The sequence below is a fragment of the Micromys minutus genome (assembly GCF_963924665.1).
Source record: "Micromys minutus genome assembly, chromosome: 3".
In the NCBI taxonomy this organism is placed as follows: Eukaryota; Metazoa; Chordata; class Mammalia; order Rodentia; family Muridae; genus Micromys; species Micromys minutus.
In genome coordinates this window covers 65,702,447-65,725,130 of record NC_137972.1, presented here as the reverse complement: position 1 = coordinate 65,725,130, position 22,684 = coordinate 65,702,447, and the positions used below count along the sequence as shown (strand labels likewise).

The window sequence follows — 22,684 nt, the reverse complement described above, 5'->3', positions numbered from 1 at the left end:
CACCTAAAAAACCTCACCTATCATTAGTCCCCTTATGGCTCACTTGCTCCCACTTGATCTGCTTTGTTCTGGTTTTTCCTCTTCTTTCCAGCTAAAAGGAAATATCCCGACTCTTACCTACCTATACCATTGCTGTCAGGATCCTACCAACACAGAAACATGGACTCAGAGCCAGGAGATATTCAGTGGAGCGCAGAGACACCCCTAGGATGTTACCATCTGGGCTTGGGACAAGAAAGGCCAAGTTTGAGACCCCAATCATTACATACTTGGTAAGTGAATTGGTGAGAAATCATTCAAGGTAACCCCTTTTGTACATAAAATCTGAATGGGGACAACCCTTTGGGAGGCCATCAGGAAGAAAGCTTGGATAGGGCATGTCAGAAGTGTCCATCGACCCAGGCTATCACAGAAGCCTATAATGTAGGAGTTCAGTGAATATGAATGTCCAGCTTGTTCCAGTGTAGGCAGAGCCCATGAGGACCCCGCTAAAATGACTGCAGGATCTCCCTGGCTGCAGAGCCACAAGAAGGAATGCATGGCCGGAAAGGCAGTGTGGGGGCCAGCTCTCTTTCCCAACGAAATGACTGTCTGTGGCATGTGGTGGGAACGAAGGAGCATTTTTGAGTCACCCCTTGGTTAGGACAGTCTCTTAAATGACATCAACTCAATCTGCCTGGTACAAAGATGACTATTTTCTGCCAAGTTGAGAGACCCTCCTACAAAGCCTTGATCTAGCTTCTCCACAGGACGGCAGCCCAACAGTGAGGAAATTCGGGGTGTGTGCTCACACTCAGGGGCGTTCAAACGTTAACCAAAGTTTCACAACAAATAATACCAAATTGCTCAGTTTCAGAAATCAAAGTCTTTTTTTTCCTATGTTAGGCTCCCATTTAATTTGGGGAGGAACTTGAAATCAGAGCCATGGTTCTTAATTTTCCCCTAGTGAGGTGGCTGACCCTTCTTTAGCCCACCGGGGTCGACCAACAGGCAGTCTGTCTCCCTGATCTGCCGGTGGCAGTCTTATTTCAAGGGATCATCCACCATGAAAAGCAGAGGTTGCTGATCCTATCCTTATAGGTCAGGGGCCAGTTGCGGCCAGAGTGTGTTAAGACTGGTTCAAAGACAGTAGGAAGCTATGGTCTCTCTGATGATGGCCCAGTGTTCAGAAAGAACATGAATATGTGTCTAGACTTTAGAGCAAGGTGGCCTAGTTGGAAGGCCCCAGCAGGGCGCAGCGGAGCATTTCCTTCAGAGGCCCAGACAGTGGATGGGTGGGGCGCCCTGGGCGGGGTCCTCGCAGCTGGTGGTGTTTGAAGCCTCCACGACCGCGGTGGGAGAGGGGCGGCCTGGAGAAGTTGGCAGCAGGCCTGGGGCAGGAAGGGGGAGGAAGGGGCCCCGCGTTCCCTGAACAGCCGCGACCGCAGCCCCAGCACGTAGCTCACTCTCTCAGCACTGGCAGTGGTGGGCCCCGCATCAGCCAGGTTAGCATAGGCTCAAGGGCAGTGCGGCCGCGCGGGGGCGGGGCGGCCCGAGTAGTGACAAGGCTCCTGCCAAGGTTGCGTCGAGGACCGGAGCTCAGTAGGAGGAGGGTGAGGAGGTGGCTGGAGACTGCAATGCAAGCCCGGCCACCCGACAACTCCGCTGCGGTGGGGTGAAGCTCGGTAATGTCCCGCCCATAGGCGAGGTCGGCTGCTTAGGTCCCGCCGGGACGGATACGCCACCACCTAGCCCGCACTCCCAGCGGGCGGAGCGACCACAGGGTGCCCTCCCCAGCGTTGCCATGCTCGTGCCACCTACTGCTGCCTGCTCACAAAAGCTCTGGCAAGGAAAGGCCCGGCGAGGTTCCCGCTGCGGGAGGCACGCGCCCCAGCCCTGCGCCGCTACACAGCGGCCCGCCACCCTCGGACGTCATGCGTCTGCGCGCCCTGCGCCCGGCTCCGATTTCCGCCCCTCCTCTTGCAGGCCCAGGAGGCACGCCCACTGGCGCGCGCAGGTCCCGCGGCCAGTAGGGCCCTCTTAGAGGCCCGGATTGGCCGGATAAAGTACTCAAGAGCCAATGGAGTTCGCGTCTGCCACTGGCCACGCCCCTCCTGAGACGCGAGCGCGCGACCGCACCGGAGAGACGGTGCGCGCTCCAGGATCCCCGCCCCCTTCGTGCGCGCTGCTCCCTGCGGCCGCTGCCGCCTGTAACCTGCGCCGCCAGGATGTGGCTGGGGGCTGACGTCGGGTCCAGATGTGGCCCCGGCCCCGCCCACCCCCGGGGCCGGTCCGCCCACACCGAGCTGCGGCGCGCACGGAGGCTGTCCCGCCTGCCACAATGCACGGTGGAATTGCGACCGCAACTTGCAGGGGTCGTGCCTAACGTCGCCGCCGCTCGACGTCCCTAAGACAGGCCAGCTCTGACGCCGCACGCGGACCCTCCTCACTGGAGCCCCCTATGCGCTCACCCTCCAGCGCCCGGCCAGACGGACGCGGAGCCGCGCGGGTGACGGCAGAAGCGGCTACGCGCCCAGCCTAGCCCAGCCCAGCCGGAGAAGAGGGCGCGCCGCGCCCCCGCCCCCCGCCGCTCTCCGGAGGCCGTGGGTGCGGATGCGCCGCTGACGACTCCTGCGAGAGCACCGCGCGCCCGAGCCCGCAGCATGGCAGCCGCCGCCTATGTAGACCACTTTGCCGCCGAGTGCCTCGTGTCCATGTCCAGCCGCGCAGTCGTGCACGAGCCGCGGGAAGGACCTGAACCCCGGCCCGAGGGCGCGGCCGCCGCCGCCCCCACACTGCCCCGCGTTGATGAGCGCCGCGACGGCAAGGACAGCGCCTCGCTCTTCGTGGTGGCTCGGATCCTAGCGGACCTCAACCAGCAGGCGCCGGCCCCCGCCCCCGCGGAACGCAGAGAAGGGGCCGCTGCGCGCAAGGCGAGGACCCCCTGCCGCCTGCCGCCTGCGCCCCCTGCGCCGCCGCCCGGCCCAGAGCCCGCCTCCCCGGGACAAGCTGGCGCGCCGGCCGCGCCCCCCAGCCCCGCGTGGAGCGAGTCCGAGGCGGCATTGGAGCCAGAGCCGGGCCCCGCGGGGAGCGGCGAGCCTGGCCTTAGACAAAGGGGTCGGCGGGGCCGGAGCCGCGCGGACCTCGAGTCCCCGCAGAGGAAGCACAAGTGCCACTACGCGGGCTGCGAGAAAGTTTACGGGAAATCTTCGCACCTCAAGGCGCACCTGAGAACTCACACAGGTCAGTGGGGCGACCGGGACGCCGCGAACGCGCGGACTAGGGACTGCTTGGGAACGGCCACGCCCCCAGAGCTCCGGGCCCAGCGCAAGAGGGAGCCGGGGGCGGGGAGCCATGGGCTGAGAGCGATCGCGGCCGCGCCCCTGTCCTGGCGCTCCGGCCTCGCGTGACGCTGGCCGTGGCGCTGGGAGCCGGCGCCCTCTCGGCGACCGCGCCCCCATCGGGCACGCCCCCTCCCGGGTTCTTGGGGCGGGGCCGCGGGGGTAGATGTCGTCATCCGGGCTGCGGGCGGCGCGGGCAGGTGCGCTGGAGGTGGTTGGGGGGGGTACGGGCGGCGCTCCCTTTTGGGGCGTAGGTGCTCCCAGAGCTGGAGTCTTGCCACCCCTTCCCCAGGCCTCCGGGCGCGCTCTGGCGAGGGAGGGGCCGGCCGGGGCGGGCGAAGTTCACGCGGGGACAGGGCTCCCTTCAGCCACTCGGCACATTCTTCGTTCTCTTCTTCCTGTAATTTTTCCAGGGCTCTAAGGTTTAATTTGTCGCAACCCGACCCAGCGGCGGCGCTGGCCGACGCGGGGGGCGGTCCCAGTCTTCGCTCCCCACCCCGCGGCTCTTTGTGGGAGCCCCAGCCCATCCGGCCGACGGGGGCGCGCCCGGTCGCAGGGGTCTGCGCTTCTCTAGAAAGGCATCCTCCGTTCGCTGCCCTTTCTGATCCAACTCTGACCTGCTCCTGGGCTAGGTGCAGGCAGGTGGCACCTGTACTCGGGTGGCTGGCCTGAGCCTGAAACCTGCGGTGGCATGGGGTCACTCGCTTCTGTGGTTTCCGGGCACCGCTTACCGCGCGACTCTTGGTAGTTGATTTGTATGTGGAGTTCCTACCTTCCCCCTCCCTCCATTTTTGGTATTAACATGAACACTTAGGTTTTTGGGTTTTTTTTCCCCCTTCTTTGAGCTCAGGGAAACTCTTTCGTAACAGTTAACTCTTTTTACAGCTTGGAGGCAAGTTCACAGGGAAAATACTCAATTCCGTTACTTTGTTACCAGGGACTGTTCCTTTTTTTATTTTTATTTTTTGTTGTTGTTGTTGTTGCTGGCAGTTAAGTGGCAGACCGAGAAGCTCAAGACCCGTGGAGACTAGAGCTCAAGGCCTTTCTGCCTTTGTATTTGTAATGGAGCGAGCGGGAGGGGGGTTGGGGAAGAGTCTCAGAACTTTTCCCATGGGGGGCGGGGGCAGTCTCAGCCCTTTGCTGTGGTCGCTGAAACCACGTGGCAGGTGATGGGGTTGAGTAAAGACTGTCATCTCCCGGCATTCGGAGTCGAAATTAATGGTGTGTGAGCCCAGGAGGTGGGTGGGGTTTGTGTAGGGTTCCCAGTTCTGTAAGGAAAAGCCGCTGCCGGGGTGGGTGTGGCCGTGGGGGAGGAGCGGAGAGTTTGGGTTCAGAACCTGATGGACCAAGAGTGCCAAGTTGGGGCGGGAGTGTTCGGCGGACTACTATCGGATTGAGAGATCTTGGTGCGGAATATCCCACTTGCAGCACCCGGTAGCGGATCTGGTGAAACACAGAGAGGGCTTGCCTGAGGGGAGGGGCTGGACGTCGTGGGCGGGTTGGGTCCAAGATGTTTTTCCTTGTTGGCTCGCTCCTCCTTTCTGTCTCAGTTGGCGTTTAGAAAACGTTTGGGGGCGCTGGGGACCGCATCTTCGTAATGGAAAGGGAGCCATTCTCTTCGGAGCGCCTGGAAACTCGGAGCAGGTAGAAAAGGATAGAGTCGGCCTCCTCCTCCTCCTCTTTTTTTTTTTTTTTTTTTTTTTTTTTTTTTAAGTGCCAATAGTGAGCTGTACGGTCTGTCTTAAAAGTAGGTAATCAGTGCCGCCCTCCGTATGTGCTGAGATAGAGGGAGGCTGAACCTCACGGGTGGTTGTAAGAAGGTTCCAGGCCCTCTTGAGAGCGGGGTTAGGGGCACCTGGAGATGTCTAGGCTGCATCTTGTTTGGTACCCAGGTGAGTCTGATGATGAGAGCTGCCCATTTCAAATGCCTGCCCCTGGGTGGAGTCTGGTTCTGCCTCTGATCCGGGAAGCCGTTGCCAGACCTTGCAGCGCTTAAATAACTCGTGTTCTTAAGAGACATAGGGCACAGAAGGGAGAATCAAGGTGGTCCCAGGGAGTGTCTTAGTCTTCTCCGGACTTCTGGCACAAGCTCTGGCCCTGGGGCGATTTGGTTCGTGGATGGATCAGAGTAGGGCAGTGGCTAACTGAGGCCTTGCCACATCTACTCCACCAGAATACACCTCCCCCCTCGAGAATAATAGTTGCATGACAGGAGTGATTATTATCACCACTTTAGCTAGTAAGGTAGCGGGTAACTTTACCAAGCCTCGCTGTGGTTTGGTGGTTTGTGCCCTGGCCACCTGGAAAGATGGGAGTAGGATGCTCTCTCTGTGTGTTTAGTGCGCTTGGGAAGGCCAAGGGTCCCCAGCTAGGGCTTTCCTCTGGTATGGATGTCCTCTACCTAAAGAGCTGTTTGCAGAGAGCTGCCCCTTCCCGCTTAGCTGCAAAGTGATGACCCCTCCCCCCTCCCTCGTAGTCTGGTGGCCCATTGCCTACATTTCAGTAGTCAGCGTTAAAGCAAAGGGACAGAACAAAGAAATGCAACAACCCAAGCCACTTGTTTATTTAATTGGAAACCTCTTGACCCGTATTTGGGGAGTTTGCTGACCTTACTTTTGGAGGAGCAGTTGTTTTGGAGGCTTGGGGGGGGACTTTGAGGTGAAAATGTGTGAGGATTTTCAGAAGCCTACTCCTTTGAGGAGCAAGACCCCCCTCCCCCACATCTGGGGAGTCTTGCATGGCTGTTGGCCTGCAGTGGGATGGTGGGTCACTCGATTTTCTATCCTCTGAATGGAGCCCTCCTCTCTCCTTGTTCCCATAAAGAATTATTTTCAAAGTGGCTTTGTGCCCGTACCTTTCTAGCACCTAGAACCGAAATACCTCCTTGTATGCTGCCTGGGCTGGGGTGCATTGTGGCTCTCAGGGAACCTTGAGGAAGGTCTGTGAAGTGCTGTGCATAGTCCTTCCCCGAAGCCAGGAGGGAGTGAGGTTTGTGGTCACCTGCTCTTGTTTGAGGCAGGGAGTGGGAAGTAGAAAGATTACCCTCAGCCATTTCCTGCTCCATTCATTTCAGAGGGGCTAGCCTGGAAATCTTTCGTGCACTCCCCCCAAGCAGGGATTTGATTCTTAATGGGATTCCTGGGCCTCCTTTTCCCAGTGTGCACACTGACCTTAGAGCCTCATTTCCAATACACCGCTGGCTTCTCTGCTCACAGGTAGGCACTCTGACATAGCTGCCCAGAAGGCAGTTTATCAGAGCAGAGGATGGCTTGGGAAGGACTTCCTTGATCCTTGATGAGTAGCCCTTTGTCCAAGAGCGTGGTATTCCAATGGCTTCTAGCCCTATCTCAACTGTGCTGTAAGTGGTCTCTCCTGAACACGGAGAACTGCCTCCAAGATACCCATTGCTACCCGTGCTGTGCATCTTTTTTTTCTGGATTCTGCATACGTGTGCATACTTGTGTGGCCCCATTGACATTTAAGAAGAGCATGAGTAGGATCTGCCTATGCTCCATGTGTTTACTTAAAGGAGACAGTACTGTTCTTTGTGGTGGAATGGTTGGTCCTAGGGCCAGGCCATGGCCTTGGTGACCCCCGTCTCCCATTGAAAGCACAGGTTGTACGACAGGCTTCCGTTCTGCTGCTTCTAGCTTGTAGGTGGCGGGATGCAGGGGAGCTGGTGATTCTCTAATGACTGGGTGACATTGCTCGCACTGTCTGTGAGCTGATTATAGTACATGTGGGGGCTGTTGGCCTGAAAGACAAGGAACCAGCTGCACTTCTTGGTCCCCCTGGGTGGAGGAGGAGACCGATTTGTCACTACTGCCTTTCAAAAGAGTTCTTATCTCTACTTCTCCTTTTGCTGCTGTAGAGCTTTAGAATTTAGACGCATATTGGGGCAGTTTGGACCAGGCTTCTCTGTGCCTGCCTGCTCCCCCTGGTTTCCTTAGCCCTGGCTTTTCCAGGCTCACCCAGTGTTCGGTCCCTGTGACAGTCAAGTGTGCTTCCCTGCACAGAGACAGACCACTTGCCTGACCAGGGGTTGGGATGTGCTGACAGGCAAGAGTAAGTCATAAGCTAGAGGTCACTCCAGAAGAGGCCTTGGGATCTGGTACAGGGTGCTAGGTGCTTCAGAGAAGGACTTCCTGGTGGGCATCAAAATGAACTCGTGACTGCCTTTCCATTCTCAGGACCTGTTCCTGCTAGCTACATAACTTTTACCCTGCAGTTATTTGGTTCTTGGTAGCAGCAAAGCAAAGGGACAAGGTGAATTTAGATCCCAAAGCTGTCACAGATGAGGAAACACACACCTGTGCATGTGTGTGCATTTAAACACATACCCAGGGCTGGAGAGAGATGGCTCAGTGGTTAAGAGCACTGTTTGCTCTTCCAGAGGTCCTGAGTTCAAATCCCAGCAACCACATGGTGGCTCATAACCATCTGCAATGAGATCTGATGCCCTCTTCTGGTGTGCCTGAAGACAGCTATAAAGACAGCTACAGTGTACTTATATATAATAAATAATAAATAAGGAAACAGTAAGGTAATAGTGTGTCTGAATTGAGTTAGCTTCTTTTTTTTTTTTTTAAAAAGATGTATTAAAAAAAAAAAAAAAAAAAAAAAAAAAAACACATACCCAAAGAGCACATTGAGGTGTGTGTGTCTGTGGAGAGGCACCCCATCCTTGCATCCAGCAGTCCTCAGCCTTCCTCAGAGACCTTGCATAATCCAGCATTCCTCACAGAGGTTTTCAGATAGCGGTGCATTAAAGTGTACAAAGCTTGTACTTTAATAAGGTACTTCAAGTGGTTCATGAGAAGATCTAGAACAGGGGTTCTCAACCTTCCTACTGCTACAACCCTTTAATACGGTTCCTCATGTCTGTGGTGTCCCCCAACCATAAAACTCTTTCCTTGCCACTTCATGACTGTATTTTTGCCACTGTTATGAATTGTAATGTAAACATCTGATAGGTAAGGTATCAGATGTGTGACCTGGGAGTCACGGCTTACAGATTGAGAACCACCGATCTAGAATGATTCAGGTATACTCTCAACTACATCTCTGACACTCCCAAACTACATGCTTGCTGTTAGGCATCCCTGTACCTTTTCAGGAGGAGTCTAGGATATAGGGTTTGCGTTCATGGTACTGGGATCAAACCTAAGTAGGTATGCTCGGTAAATATTCTGTCACTAAGCTGCATCCCCCATAATTTCTTAGTTTATGTCAAGGCAAGATCTTCCCTGTGGCCAAGGGTGACATTCAGCTTTTGGTCAGCTGCCTGGGTAGCTGGGATTTCAGGAGTATATCTGACAGGACTAGTGAAATAACTCCTTTCACATAAGGAATTTAAGGTTCAGATGCGTTGAGAAATGCACACACTGGGCTGGAGAGATGGCTCAGTGGTTCAGAGCACTGACCGCTCTTCCAATGGTGCTGCGTTCAATTCCCAGCAACCACATGGTGGCTCACAACCCTGTGTCATGGGATCTAATGCCCTCTTCTGGTGTGTCTGAAGAGGGCTACAGTGTACTCATTATAAATTAAAAAAAAAAAAACTTAAACAACTCTACACACTGCAGGTGAGGGTGCGTCAAGGGCTTGCAGTGGGCTGTGTTTGCTTCTGAGGCACAGCACACATGCTACCTACCATGTGCTCCTTGGCCATTTGCTCTTGGCCGGCATTCTGTGTGTCACAGGTAATCAAGGCACGAGTCTCCCACATTTGTATGGCTGTTGCAAGTGCTTAGGGTGGGGGCTGAGCAGTTGATACTGGGCCATGCTCTGCTCCCTTACTCCATCTCTTTCCTTCCCAGACTCTAAATATTATATGTGCTGTCTATATTCGGTTTCTGTAATTTCCCAAATTCCCACTCAGGATCTGTCTAACATACATCTGTCTAGGCAGTGCACGTCATCCCTGGCTTCCATGAGTCTAGAACAGTGTGTCTTTGGGTCATTTGAGAAATTGACACTTAAATTTTTTTAGATATATTTATCTCAGGTGTACGAATGTTTTGCTCGTGTGTATGTTGTATATCATGTGCGTGCCTAGTGTCTAAGGAGGTCAGAAGAGGGCACCAGATCCTTTGGAACTAGAGTTACTAGTTGTGTGCCATCATGTGTGTTCTGGGAGCTGAACCCAGGTCTTCTGTGAGAGCTACAAGTGCTCTTAACCACTCCAGAGAAAAGATGTCAACTTGTTCCCTTGCTGGATCACACCGTTAAGATGATACTTGTTGAGTCCCTATTGTACAGGGACATGTGTTTCTTAAAAACAGTCAGTGCTCTTAACCAGTGAGCCATCTCTCCAGCCCCCCCCCCCCAATTGGTTTCTTTATCATCTTCTATCTTCCTTGACTGAACAAGTATGAGAGATTTGGGGGTCTCTGCCTTTGATGGCTTTTGAAGTCAGCAGAGTATCCTGAAGGAACGTTAGGCATTGCCCTCCCCAAGCAAATATACTAGAGCATTACTCATGAAAGTGCTTCTGGGTGCATTTATAGCCAGCTCAAAGGGGAATTGGTATCAATCTTGGCCAGACCTTCCATACCCTCACTTGGCTTGCTCTTGTGTCTGGAAGGTTGTTATCACCAGCACCTATAAGGACCTGGTGAGACTCTACCTACTTTCAAGAAAACAGAACACCCCCGCCGCCCACAGAGTCTATGGGCTTTGTTTGCTTGCTTTTGTTTTATAACCTTAAAATGGGATTTTTTTTTTCCCTCAAGAAATCGGCTTCTCTTCAAAGTAGAAAATCAAGGCTTGGTTAGTTTAGAAGTTGGCTGTGCCCTATGAGCAGGATTGGGGTGACAAAGCAGCTGCCACCCAGACCCTGGGCACAGAGTGTAGAAGGATGCAGCCATTGTCATAGGCCAGTGTAATGGGGACCCGAACCTCAGCTGTTGAGTCTTTCTAGCAGGAATGGATTGGGTATAAGGTACTTGTTGGAAGCCAGAATAATGATCTTCAAGCAAAGGCTCTGCCTTTATCCCTTGAATGTTTTTGTCTCTATACATGTAAACACACATACATATACACATGTTGTGAAAATCTGAACGATAAATGTCCCCCATACTCTTTGGCATTTGAATACTTGGTCCCCAGTTAGTGCCCTTTGAAGAGGCTTAGGGGGGTATGGCCTTGCTAGGGAAGCTTGTGGGGGTGGGCCTTGAGAGTTAAAAAGACAGGCACCATTTTGAGTTTGCTGTCTTGGCTTCCTGTTTGTGGTTTGAGCCTTCAGCGCTCAACTTCCAGCTTCAGCCACCATGTCTGCTACCTTCTGTCCTTACCACCATAGAACCCAATCCTCTGGAAATATAAACCCCAAATCAACTCACTCTTCTAAAAGCTGCCTTGTTTGTGGTATTTTATCACAATAGAAACCCTGAGACACACGTAAATGTAGTGTCTGTGCCAGGCACTCAGAGCTAGAGTATGCTGCCTATATGAATACTCTGCTTTCTACTTCTGAGTTATATTTTAGGGTCCACCTACAGCCCTGACAACTGTGGATGAGCTTTTTATGAGTCTTGCTCTTGAGAGAGGTACAGGGTTCCCTTACTTGGAAATAGGACTGTGTGGTAAAGAGGTATCCATCTGCCTAATCTGTCCCAATTCGATTTGATTTTTTTTTCTTTTTATTTGTCTAGATCTATCTATCTGTCTGTCTATCTGCCTGCCTGCCTGCCTGCCTACCTACCTACCTACCTACCTGTGTTGATAGGGTCTTGTTATTTAGCTTGGGCTTGCCCTGAACTTAGGCTTCTCCTGGGTGCTGGTGTCTATGCCCAACTCCTCTGACTTGTGCCTGGGTATTGTGTCTTCTGTCCCTCAGCATTACTCCCGATGAAGGGCTGGGTATGAGCAGTGTGCGTTGGTGTGTGCACATGTGTATGTATGTTATACATGCACATTTGGTGGACCGTGGCATGGTATCCTGGTCTAGACAAGCCCCTCCTTTGCAGCATTGTTACAAACAAACCAAACGAAGAACATACTTCCAGAGAATTTTTCACCCTCGGGGGTGGGGGTGGGCATCTGTTTATTGTTCTCATTTTTTTCAGAACACAAAAACACTTGCTAACCAGGAACTTGGCCACACTCCGTGGCCATTGGCCAGTCTGTCCCAAGGTGACCTGCTTAGAAAAGCCCTGAGGCTTGAAACCCTAGATTAAATGTCCTTGTACTTCTGCCATAGGGGTGGGGGGGGGCAGGGCAGGCTTATCTCCTTGGAGCCAGACCCAGGGTGCTTCATGGAAGAGCAAGAATAGGGACCCAAATTAAAAGACACTTTTCAGGTCTTGGGTGTGTGGCTCAGTATAGAAGACTTACAGAATGAGACTCTTTGATCCCCATGTTTTTGTTTTTAAAAGCCACTTGCCAAAGGGTCAATGCCTCAATGCCTTTCCTGGGTCTTAAGGGGACTCAAGGTGGCACTTTGGCACTGGTTGATCTCCTGTGGAATTAAGTTTGGCAGCAGCCAGAGACTTCACAGAGGGTCACCTTGCCCCAACTATGTTGATAGCATACATCAAGTTGAGAGCTAAAACAGGGCCCCTTCTTTGCTTTTCGAAGAGCCAGTAGTTAACCTTTATGGGTATTTAGTCCTTCTCCGGTGTGAGGAGAACCTTTGAACAGAGGCAGTTCTCAGGTTTATGGGGACTGAGGAGTCCTTGGGTTTCATGTGGAATCCCAAGGTAGAGCTCTTTTTATGGGGACTGGGATCCTTGCTGGGAAGGGTCCAGCCTCTGCAAGGACACGTCTTCTGGCAAGTTCTCTAGGTGTGCGGGTAGCATTAGGGAATCCTAAGAGTCTTTTTTTTTTTTTTTTTTTTTTTTTTTTTTAGCCACACAAGAGTATGTGTCAGGCCTGCAATAACTTAAGGGCAGGAATATTGTTCTTAACTGTAAAAAAGAGAAAGGGATTGGGGATACAGCTGCCACCCTAAGCAAGCCATGGGGAGAGTCTGGACCTGTAAGCCCAACCCTTCCTTGCTGGGGGTGGTGGGGGGGTGAAGCGGGGAGAACTTCTGCAGCTCATTGGCTGGCCAGCCTAGCTGAACCAATGAGAGACTGTCTCAAAAAAGTATCAACCTTGGGTCTCCACAGATGCCCATGTGTACTGTACCCCATGCATGCACATGCACACTAAAAGGACCTGCTACACACACACACACACACACACACACACACACACACACACACACACACACACACACACACACACACACACACTGGCTTGGGAAGTAGGAAAGAGGGTTGTGCAAAGACGGGAAAGAGGACAGGGAGGAGACTTGGGCTCAGACCAAACTCCTGGGTGCTGTTGGAAGGACAAAGGTGTGTGCTCAGAAGATGGGCCTGGAGTTGTGGGAAAGGTTAGGCCACTCTCTTGGCTATTGGCTGTAGAGCTACTCAAAGCACTTTCTGGCTCTTGTTTCATGAGGGCCTAAGACCTGAAGGTGGGTACCAGGGGTGAACCTGGGCTTTTTTCCAACCGCAAGCCCCAGACATGTTGTTTGAACAAGGATAGTGAGCTTAAGTTAATTATGTAGTGGCCAGTCACATGAAGATGTGTTGACGATGGTGTCTAGTTCTTAGGCTCTTCATTGTTTTGGCCCATGCCTCTCCAGTCTCCTTGCACTCAGCATCCCACCCCACCACCACCTTAGCTTGCTTAGTTTCTCCCATGCTCCTCTCCTATCAGGCTTGCTGAGTGACCTCCAACACTTTGGGAGCCCCAAATTGTCTTAGGTTCTCAGAGGTTCTCCAGAAGATTTTTTTTTCTTTTTTTTGACTATCAGCCCATGACAACACCTGGGACACACAGGGATTTTGAACTGTCATCTTAAGAGAACAGTCAGGGTGGCACCCGCACTGGCATGGATATACCATGCCAGCCACCAGAAAGCTGGTTTTCCCGAACTACCAGGCCAGCAAGACTAGGTTCTGACGTGGCTTGTCCCGTTTTTGCTTTGGATAATTGTATCACTCTTAAGTTCACACTCTAGCTTTTGGAGAACTGCAGCCTTTATTTTTCTGTCCCCATTCTTCTACTTTGTCATCCTAATAAGTAGTATTCCTTTACTAGAGATCAAATCCCCTGTTTTATATATGCCAGGCAAGTACTTTTTCCACCGAGCCCCAGCTGTTTTCCTCCGTCAGTCGTTTAATCAAGTTGCCTAGGCTGTGTTGGAACTTGGGGCTCTCCTGCCCCAGCCTCTCGAAGAGCTAGAATTATAGGTCTTTACTCCCACATCTGGCTCTTGGCCCGAATTATGATCCAGTGTTTGAACTCATTTGTCTAGTTACCCTTGGAACTCAGCTTGTAAGAGTTTATGTGGATGTGTATGGATACGTGTCCATATGTACATGTATGCATATGTGCCTTTGTGTGTACATGTACATATATATGAGCCATTCAGCCACCTCCAGGACAGTTGCTCCCTTGGATGGAAGCCAGCTAGCTGTAAGATGTCCTGTAGGTGTACAGGCTGCAGCAGGGATGTTGGTTGCTGTGGTGCCACAAACCCTTCAGAAAGCCTGATATCCTGCAAGAGCAGACAGAGCAAGGTGGGGTAGTGTGCCCGGCGTTACCTGTGCAGACAGGACTGGCCTCCGGATGCAGAGGGACCTGTAGTTGAACATGAGGGAATTTGCTCTCCCTTCAGGCCTCCTCACAGACTAGGAGCCTGGATAGGATCTGAGTGTGGGCATGGGCTGTCCAGCTGAGGGTGCAGTCTGGGCACATCCGCCCGTCATTTCTTTTCCTCCTTGTACTTTGGACTCAAGCTGGTTCTAACTTGCCTTCAGTGGTTTCCACCTCTCAAGGAACTGGGGCGCAGAGGGCGGAAGGAAGGAGAAAGTAGGTGCTTCCTTTGTGCTCTAGGTGGCTATGCTGGGGAGACAGCGCATATCCATGAGGAAAGCTGTGGCTTCCTTCCGCTCTCTGGGGACACCCTGGCACCCATTCTGTGTTGTGCTGGGGAGGAGGTGGCTTGGTTGGCTGTTCCTGGTCCCAGTCAGGGTCCTCCTACACAGCAGAACTGGAGGTAAATACTGGGTTGCCTTGACAACCAAGCTGAGTCTGGGCTCCAAGTGCTCCTTGGCTAGAGAAGCTTTCATTGTCTCAAGTTTCTAAGATGGGTTTCTATTTTGATTTTTTTTTTTTTTTAATTAGCTAGTATGACTAAGATTGCAAAATGCCTGACCTGGTTCCCGTAATTTCTTAATAAACATTTTATATTCCTTTTATAGGAGGAACATTTCTATGATTCATTGACTTTTTCTTTTAGGTTGGCGAGGCAGGGTGGGGGCAGCACAGAGGGCACCCCACTGCCGACAGCTGGCACAGCGTAGGCTTCGGAGTACTGGCTGCGGGCCAGAGGCTGGGAGCGCTTACGTAAACACCACACCAGGATTTATTGGCTTTGAGGCTGATTTAAGTGCCATGGAAAATTTTGGGGAGCTGCTTCTCTTCTCCTGGAGTGCTCAGATGCCCATAAGTGGAGCTTCCAGAGCACCCCCCGGGGGGGGGGCACCTACCTTCCTGCCCAGAGCCAGTCTTCCTAGAGGAGTGTAGGGTGTGAACTGGTTTTACACCTCAGCCACGCCAGTGAGGATTATGTCTGCTGTTAAAGTCTAACTGTTCTTGCAGGCAGCCTGGGTCAGCTGCACCTGGCTGGGCTCTCCTGTCCACATGGCTGGCTGGTGGGAATGTCCCTGTGGGAATGGCCATCCTATGAGTGGACCCAGCAGCAGGTTCCCAGCGTCTCCTGTTTTGCCAGGGTCTCTTCTCTGTCTCACTGTTGGTCACCTTATATATCTCTGTCTCACTGTTGGTCACCTTATATATCTCTGTCTCACTGTTGGTCACCTTATATATCTTTGCCCCAACAAGGAGCCTGGTGAGTAGGCAGGGAAGCTGATCCATTTATTTTTCTAAGTCACCTGGTGGATGGCTTATCCACTGAGATGCCCCTTGTGGTTGTGCAGGCTCAGTCTCGTGGTCTATGCGTGTCAAGGAGGCTGGATTGTTTTATGGGCTGTTGATTCCATTTTCAGTGTGGACCTACCAGGAAAGCAACTCTCTGCAGTAGCCTGTTAGAGTTACCATGTGTGGCAGGCCCCTAACCCAGCATCAAAGGAATGTCCAGATCTGCTGTACTGGTTTCAGATCAGGGCTGGCTTTGCCCTCAGTCTAAACATTCCAGCCCTGCCTGCTTTCACTAGGGAGCAGCTGGCCCTCAGCAAGAGGCCTGGCCTAGCCTCCGAGTACAGGGCTGCCTGGTGTCCCACCTTACACTGTGTAACTTAGACATGGTCCTCCTAATATGACGAAGGGCCATCTTTTCAAGGATGATTACAGCATTGAGGATTTGGGTTGCTTGTTTGTTTTTCAGAATTATTTCATAGTGTTGAAAAACTAGAGTTTTTAACATTGTGCTGAGGGGTGGCAAAGGACCTCAAAGCATGAACTCGAGACTTTTGTGTGTCATCTGTAAGGCCCAGTGGTGTTGCTGTCTCTGTCCCTGGCCAGCCGTGTGAAGCTTGGCTTCATAGATGGTGTGTTTTAGTACCGTTTAAAAAAAAAAACCTTGGTGTTTCCTTGTTGTTCCCCCCACCCGCACCCCATGTTTCATTTTTTAAAAGCTGCTTTTACGGGTTGGAGAGATGGCTCAGTGGATAAGAGCTTTGACTGCTCTTCCAAAGGTCCTGAGTTCAAGTCCGAGAAACCACATGGTGGCTCACAACCATCTGTAATGATATCTGATGCCCTCTTCTGGTGTGTCTGAAGATAGCTACAGTATACTTACATATAATAAATAAATCTTAAAAATTTTTTTAAAAGTTTCTTTTATGTTTACTCTTGTGTGTATGTGTGCATGCACACGTGCACACCTCACAGCAAACATGTAAAGGTCAGAGGACAACCTGGGGGAGTCAGTTCTCTCTTCCATGTGGGTTCCAGAAATCGACTCAGCTCACCAGGCTTGGCAAATGGGTGCCCTTAGCCATTGCGCCATTTTGCTTTGAGGAACACATTCTATTTGATGACGCTTATTGTGTGAACAGAGATAATACAGCTTGTTAATAGGAGGCTTGACCTTGAAGTAGAGTGGACCGAACACCACCCTGCATTCTCATCCTCAGTTCCGGTGTGTCTGGTCACGATGACCTCTGAAGAGCAGGAGAGAAAATGACTCTGCCTCAAACACCCAAGAGGGTTTGTGCCTAGGTACCCCCAATACCCTTCCCCCGTCCGTTCGTGGATGTAGTCTGATAAAACAGAATTTCTGTATACTGAAGGTCTTTTTTTTTTTTTTTTTTTTTTTTTATGGTCTTGAACTCAGAGAAATCTGCCTCTGCCTCCAGAGTGCTAGGACTAAAGGAGAAACCCCCCTCCCGTTATCCTGAAGGGTTTTTTGTTTGTTTGTTTGTTTTGTTTTGTTTTTAATTATTTAAAGTGAAGACACTGTAGCTGTCTTTAGCAACACCAGAAGCAAGCATTAGATCTCATTACAGATGGTTGTGAGCCACCATGTAGTTGATGGGATTTGAACACAGGACCTCTGGATGAGCAGTCAGTCTTCTTAACCCCTGAGCCATCTCTCTCCAGCTCCCTGTCCTGGAGTTTTTAATGTGTATATTTTGCTCGTAAGTTCACTGCATGAGTGCAGTACCTTTGAAGACCAAAAGAGGGCTTCAGATCTCCCTAGAACTGGAGTTACAGACAATTGTGAGCTACCATTATCAGTGTTGGGAGCTGAACTTCTTGCACCAGTTAGAGAAGCAAGTGGTTTTAACTGCTGTGTCTCTTCAGCCCCACATCCTGCAGTTTGGCTCATGGTTGCCTAGATGTTTTTTGCTTCTTGTCATGCTCTTAACTTCCCCACCACCTTCTCTGAAAGACCTAACTACCGCAGTAAGAACTGCAAGCTTCCAAAAGTATCATCTGATTGCTACGGAGACCTCCTTGCTGGTATTGAGTTGTGCTCAGATTAGGGAGTGGCAGCCCCATCTCAGGTATGACTCATTTGTTGCTAGGTAACCAAGACCTCCCAAATTCAGCAAATTGTGTTTAGTTGGACTGATTTATCAGGAGCAGATGAACAGAAACCTCAAGGCATAAGGCTTGGTGGGTTGAAGGTCAGTAGCCCATACCGTGTCTGAAGTTTTGGGCATTTTCATCAGAGGAGGTGGCAATGCCAGTCTTGCAAAGTGTCTCCACCTTAAGAGGAACAGTCCCGAGTCCAGGTGTGCTCTGGGCTATACTTTCCAGAAGTTTTGAGCAAGGGTGTTAGCCTGTTCTACAGGGAAACTAGGACCCTCCAGGTATCGTGGCAGGTTTTGTACCTCCAGCCTAATGGTGCAGAAACGCCGTTTATAGAACATGCCCAGTGTCTCTGTGGACTCCTGGAGCAGGGCTGCGGGCAGTACACGGATGTCAGGCTGCTCCATCTGTGGTCTCCCTGGGGTGTGGGGTACTCTGGTTTCTGAAGGCATTCATCTTTTCAGAAGTCATTGCTTTTGCCAGCTTTAGCCACCAACGCCCCCCCATGCCTCCCTCCCCCTGCTCTCCCAGGTTTCCCCCATACTGAGTTTTATTTTCTTTGGGTTGGGGCAGCAACTCTATTTGCAAATGCAACAATTGTTTCCTAAAGGGAAGCCTGGAAGCATTTTTGAGGTTGGCTCTTCAGCTGCGAACCACCCTTTCTTACCTCTTTCCTGTCTTCTCACAGTGTATTTGGCATGAAAATGCTTCCTGTGTGGTCTGAGGTGAATGTGTTGACTGATTATAAATAAGAACATGGCCTGCCTTTCTCCTTGTATCTGATTGCTCAAGTGGATGCCTAGGAGTGGCTGCCACTATGGAGAGCCTATTTGTTGGGGGACATGAGGTGGCCTTGGCCTTCTGGGCTGCCAGTAGCCCATACCCTTTGCTTCATTTTGGTGTCCTGTTCCTGTGGTCTTTGGAACAGTTTCTTTCCCTTCCTCCCTCCTCCCCCCTTCCCTTTGGGGTGGGGCTCTGAGCACCTTTAGGGGCTGTCCTGACCCCTATACAGGACCTACTGCTTAGGCGCCTACTCGGTACCGTTGTGGGAGAACCAGAGTTAAGGCAGTTTATTGACCACATTTGGATGTCCTGAAGACCATGGAGGAAGTAGGAAAGCAAAGCTTGGGGGCTGTTAAAAGAGATACACATACAGGGTGCACTCTGATCCAGGAAGCCTCCCATAGCTGCCTGTGTACTGTGTGTACCTAGGCCATGTGCTGTTCTAGGACTTGCTTTCATCTTTGTCTCTAGCAGTAAAGAGAATGGGAAGACATGAATACCAGTAGGGATTTCTGTCCAGACCATTGGAGTCTGGTGCTGATTTGTCCCTGTAAGGACCAGACATCTACCCATGAGCTCCACTCTGGTCTTAGAATCTCAACCAACATTTCATTAGTAGGAGACAGTTTATATCTGAAATGGCCTGGGAACTTTTACTTCAACTGCTAAGAGTCACGTTCTGGCTCTACTGTCATACCACATGGGACAGCGGAATGACCCTCACCTCCCGCCAGAGGTGTATCTAGAAGGCCTTCCTAGAAGGGCCTGAGTGGGTAGCTTGCAGGTACATAGAACTAGCCAATGTAGCGTCCTTAGGAGCTTGGGAATGGTCTCTTTTCCGGGCCTCTCGGCCTGTGGGTTGGTGGTGTGTAGCTGGTTCCCCTCTCCTCTATGAGAGCTGGCTTGCATTGCTCTCAGATCTGTGAGCCACATGTTGCTTTGGTTGGTACTGGTCAGTGGTCAGTAAGTAAAGTACTGTATAAAAGGCCTGGCTTTCGAGCTAGAGAGATGGATGGCTCAGTACTTAGGAGCTCTGACTGCTCTTCCAAAGGTCCTGAGTTCAAGTCCCAGCAGCCACATACATGGTGGCTCACAACTAACTGGTGGGATCTGATGCCCTCTTCTGGTGTGTCTGAAGACAGCTACAGTGTACTCATATAATAGATGGATAAATCCAGCTCTCTTTGCCTGGCTCTTATTTATTTATTTATTTATTTATTTATTTATTTATTTATTTAACTTTATATTTTTTAAATTTTATCTATCTTGGTAATAGTCTTTTCCCTCCCCCAATCTCTCCCAGACCCTCCCTACTTCCCTGCCCACCAGTGAACTCACAAGACCTGCACAGGTTGAAACCAGACAAAATCCCAGCATGGATACAAATGGATACAAATTTCACTCTTAATGAAGTTATTGCAATTGATACTTGCTGAGAAAGGAAATTATTAGAAGGTCCCCTCCCCTGGTGGAGTGTCACTAGATGCATCAAGCACACTCCCAGGAGTAGCTGACTAACACAAAATGGAGTCCATGGATTTTTGGGGGGGGGTGGAGGAGGGTACCTTTTGTTGTTCTTCTTGGTTCTCTTCTCATACAAAACCATGGCCATGGTATTATAAGGTATTGCAGCGCCCTCCCGTTCTTGATATGTAGGGGAAGCTGGCTAGATAGGTGGGAGTGGAGATAGAGAAACCCTAGGTAACCAAGTAGAGGCTAAGGTCCCGGCCTGGAACCTCTTAGTGCCCCTCTTCTTCTGCCTATGATTCTTCAGGGACATTCAGGATGGTGTCGGGCTGGGCTGGGTGTGACCTGTGGAGGTGTGAGGCTGCTGCTTTCCACCTCCTGTTCCTTTTGAGTCCGTCGTCCTCTGTCCTGGGAGAAGCCCTGGGCTTCGGGAGAGGGATGATGGGCAGGGTCAGAATTATAAAGTGGAAAAGAGGGGTCAGGGGCGGTTCTGACAAAAAACACGATGCGGAAGTGTGTTTGTGGGGTATGACTGGGGAGTGCTGGGTACGTGACATGGGGTTCTTCTTGTTCCCTGAATGTTGGGAAGGCTCTGGCTTGTCAGGTTCTTCTGTCCGGAGGACTGGGATACCCAAGGGCGTTTCTGGCTCCTTCCCCAGTCCTCTTGGCCAGCCTCCTAGGGGCCTCCCTCTTCCCGGAGGAGGGAGGTGCCTGGCTCAAGTGTTGTGGGAGTGGAGCAGGTCTATGCCCAAGTGACTTTTGTGTGCTCGTAGGCAAGCAGCGCGGTGGGGGGGTAGGGGCAAGGGAAGTATGTCACCAGATCATATCCTGAGACTGAAAGTCCTTCAGTGAGTGTGTGTTGTGGACATGGTTGAGAAAACATGGGTGTGATTGCTGGGGCCTCCTGGCCCCACATTGTGGCCCCTTTCTTACCACACTGGGTTCTGATGTGCCCAAAGGAATAGACCTCATCTGTTGAGCATGTGCTTTAGGCCCAAGTGCCACTTCCATTGTGAGGCAGGCGGCCAGGACAGCTACGCCTCCTGTGTTCACTCTGCGGTAGCACTGGCCACTCTCCTGTGTAGCCTTCTGCTTCACGTGCACCTGCGCATCCTGACATGCATGCTTCATACACTGCCAACCATATAAATCATATTTGCTCCATGGTCCAAAGAAGACGAGTGATAACCCACAGGAAGGGATTCTAGTTTTTTTTTTTTTTTTTTTTAAGTTTTTTTTTTTTTTTTTTCTTGTCCATTCTTGTCTCCCAAGAGTCTAGTTTACCCTGGGGGGAGGGACCTTATTACCCTCGCCTATCCTGGACCTGGCTTTCCTTACCTTGGCTCCTCACCCTATATCGTCATGATCTATATTCTCCCAGACCCTGGCTTCCTGTGCAGTGGGAAGCCCCAGGCCACCCTCCTCCCTTCTTTCTGTCACTGCTCCTCCATCTTGCAGAGCCTCCTGCTGTCCACCTGTGAGCCTGGCCTCTGTACTGGGTTCAGGGCACCCTTGGTGCAAGCTTTCTCTAGTATAGGGCCACAGTTCAATTCTGTATCTTCTCCTGTTCAAGGTTATCTATCACCTTCATCAGGAGGAAGGGGTAAAGATGCTACCTGTATATCTTTCAATTTCTACATAGAGGGCCCTAGGTATTCTGAGGCCATCTATAGGATTCTGTGTGGTATGGCCAGTACATCCCAGTGGCCATCCTGGTGGCCACTCTTATCCCACCCTTGTATGCCAGCAGCTCAGAAAGGGTCTGGGGAGGTATGTTTAAGGCCATGTAGGTTGCAAGGAAAGAGGCATCCTGGGGTCCAGGGCTTGGGGAGGCTAAAGTAGGAATAGGCTGTGCCACTAGGCAGGCCTGGGAGGGAGCCTGGTCACTGTCCCTTGGGCCTGTGACAGCACAAAACAAGCTTAACAAATTGGAAGATGTAAGGGCTTGAGAAATTAGAAGCTCTGTTGGGATGTGGACACTCTACGGATCAATAGGTGTCCTCAGCAGAACCAGCCCTATGAGGGAAAGGCTTCTGTTTGCACCCTGGGAACTACCTGGGCATACCACGACTTCCTACTTTTGTGAGACCCACTGAACTAGTGCACTGTGGGAATTGCTGTCATCAGCTTCTGACTGGACTGAGGGAAGAGAGTTTTGCCGGAGTTAGAAATAAGGTTCAGCCCCAGAGATAGGCAGCCTGAGAGTACAAGGCCAGGGGGGTGACAATGTGGAGGGAGTGGTAAGCCATTTACAACAGGGCATGCATTTGTAGGTCTACAGGGACCCTCAGGAGACTGGCCATGCACAGTGCCTTGACCCTGGTGGTGTGTGATCCTGGTCTGTGGAGGTTAAGTGATAATTTCTGAGAGATGAGAGATCTGCAGCAGACTCCCAGCTGCATGAAAGGCCAAGGTGGGGCAGGCAGATGACGCCATGACTTGGGAGGCCAAGGGAAGAAGTGGCTACGGGCATTTGTGATCAGTGCCCAACATCATCCCGAAGGAGTCAATCTCTCAGCCCCCTCCTGTCATCTAGAGCCCTGTGCTGCATGGGTAATGCGAAATGGTGCCACCACCATGTTTCAGTGCAGTTTTAGTAGAGTATGAATCTGCATGCTTTTCCCAGTTACCAGCTCCCAAGATGTCATTGGTCCTCAACACAAGAAGGAACGGCATGATTCTCAATCATGCCCTGGACACTTACAGCCTGGCCTTTGCTCCACTCTGTGGCTCTCTCTCACCCTTGAGGCTGCTTCTTGTTTATTCTCTGGGCATATTAGTGTCTGGAGGCTGGGGACAGGACCCACCCACACTAGAGCTCTCTTGCTAGTGAAGGAGGACTCGGGGAAGGGCAAGTCAAGCATGGAGCTAGGGCAGACACCCACCTCTCTTGCCAGAATGACTTGGATGGGATGAAGTTCAAACGGAAGTTCACAGCAGAAGCATGTGAAGCAGCAGGTGCCCCGCACCACCCCTAACCCCAGTCGTACATTGTACATTGACAGCAGAACACAGAGGGAGTGCTGCCAGCTCAGTTTGTATGTTCCAGACAAGAGCAG

At 51.5% G+C, this 22,684-nt stretch overlaps 1 protein-coding gene across 1 annotated transcript in view; it reads left to right on the top strand.

Moving 5' to 3' along the window:
• The first annotated feature begins 2,197 nt into the window (after window positions 1-2,197).
• The window catches only part of KLF13 (KLF transcription factor 13), a 47,941-nt gene continuing 27,454 nt past the window's right edge, over window positions 2,198-22,684 (top strand). The window contains exon 1 of the mRNA XM_080914578.1: window positions 2,198-3,222. Within this exon, the coding sequence (XP_080770704.1) occupies window positions 2,643-3,222 (580 nt within the window). The 5' untranslated portion in view covers window positions 2,198-2,642. The remainder of the gene's footprint in view (window positions 3,223-22,684) is intronic.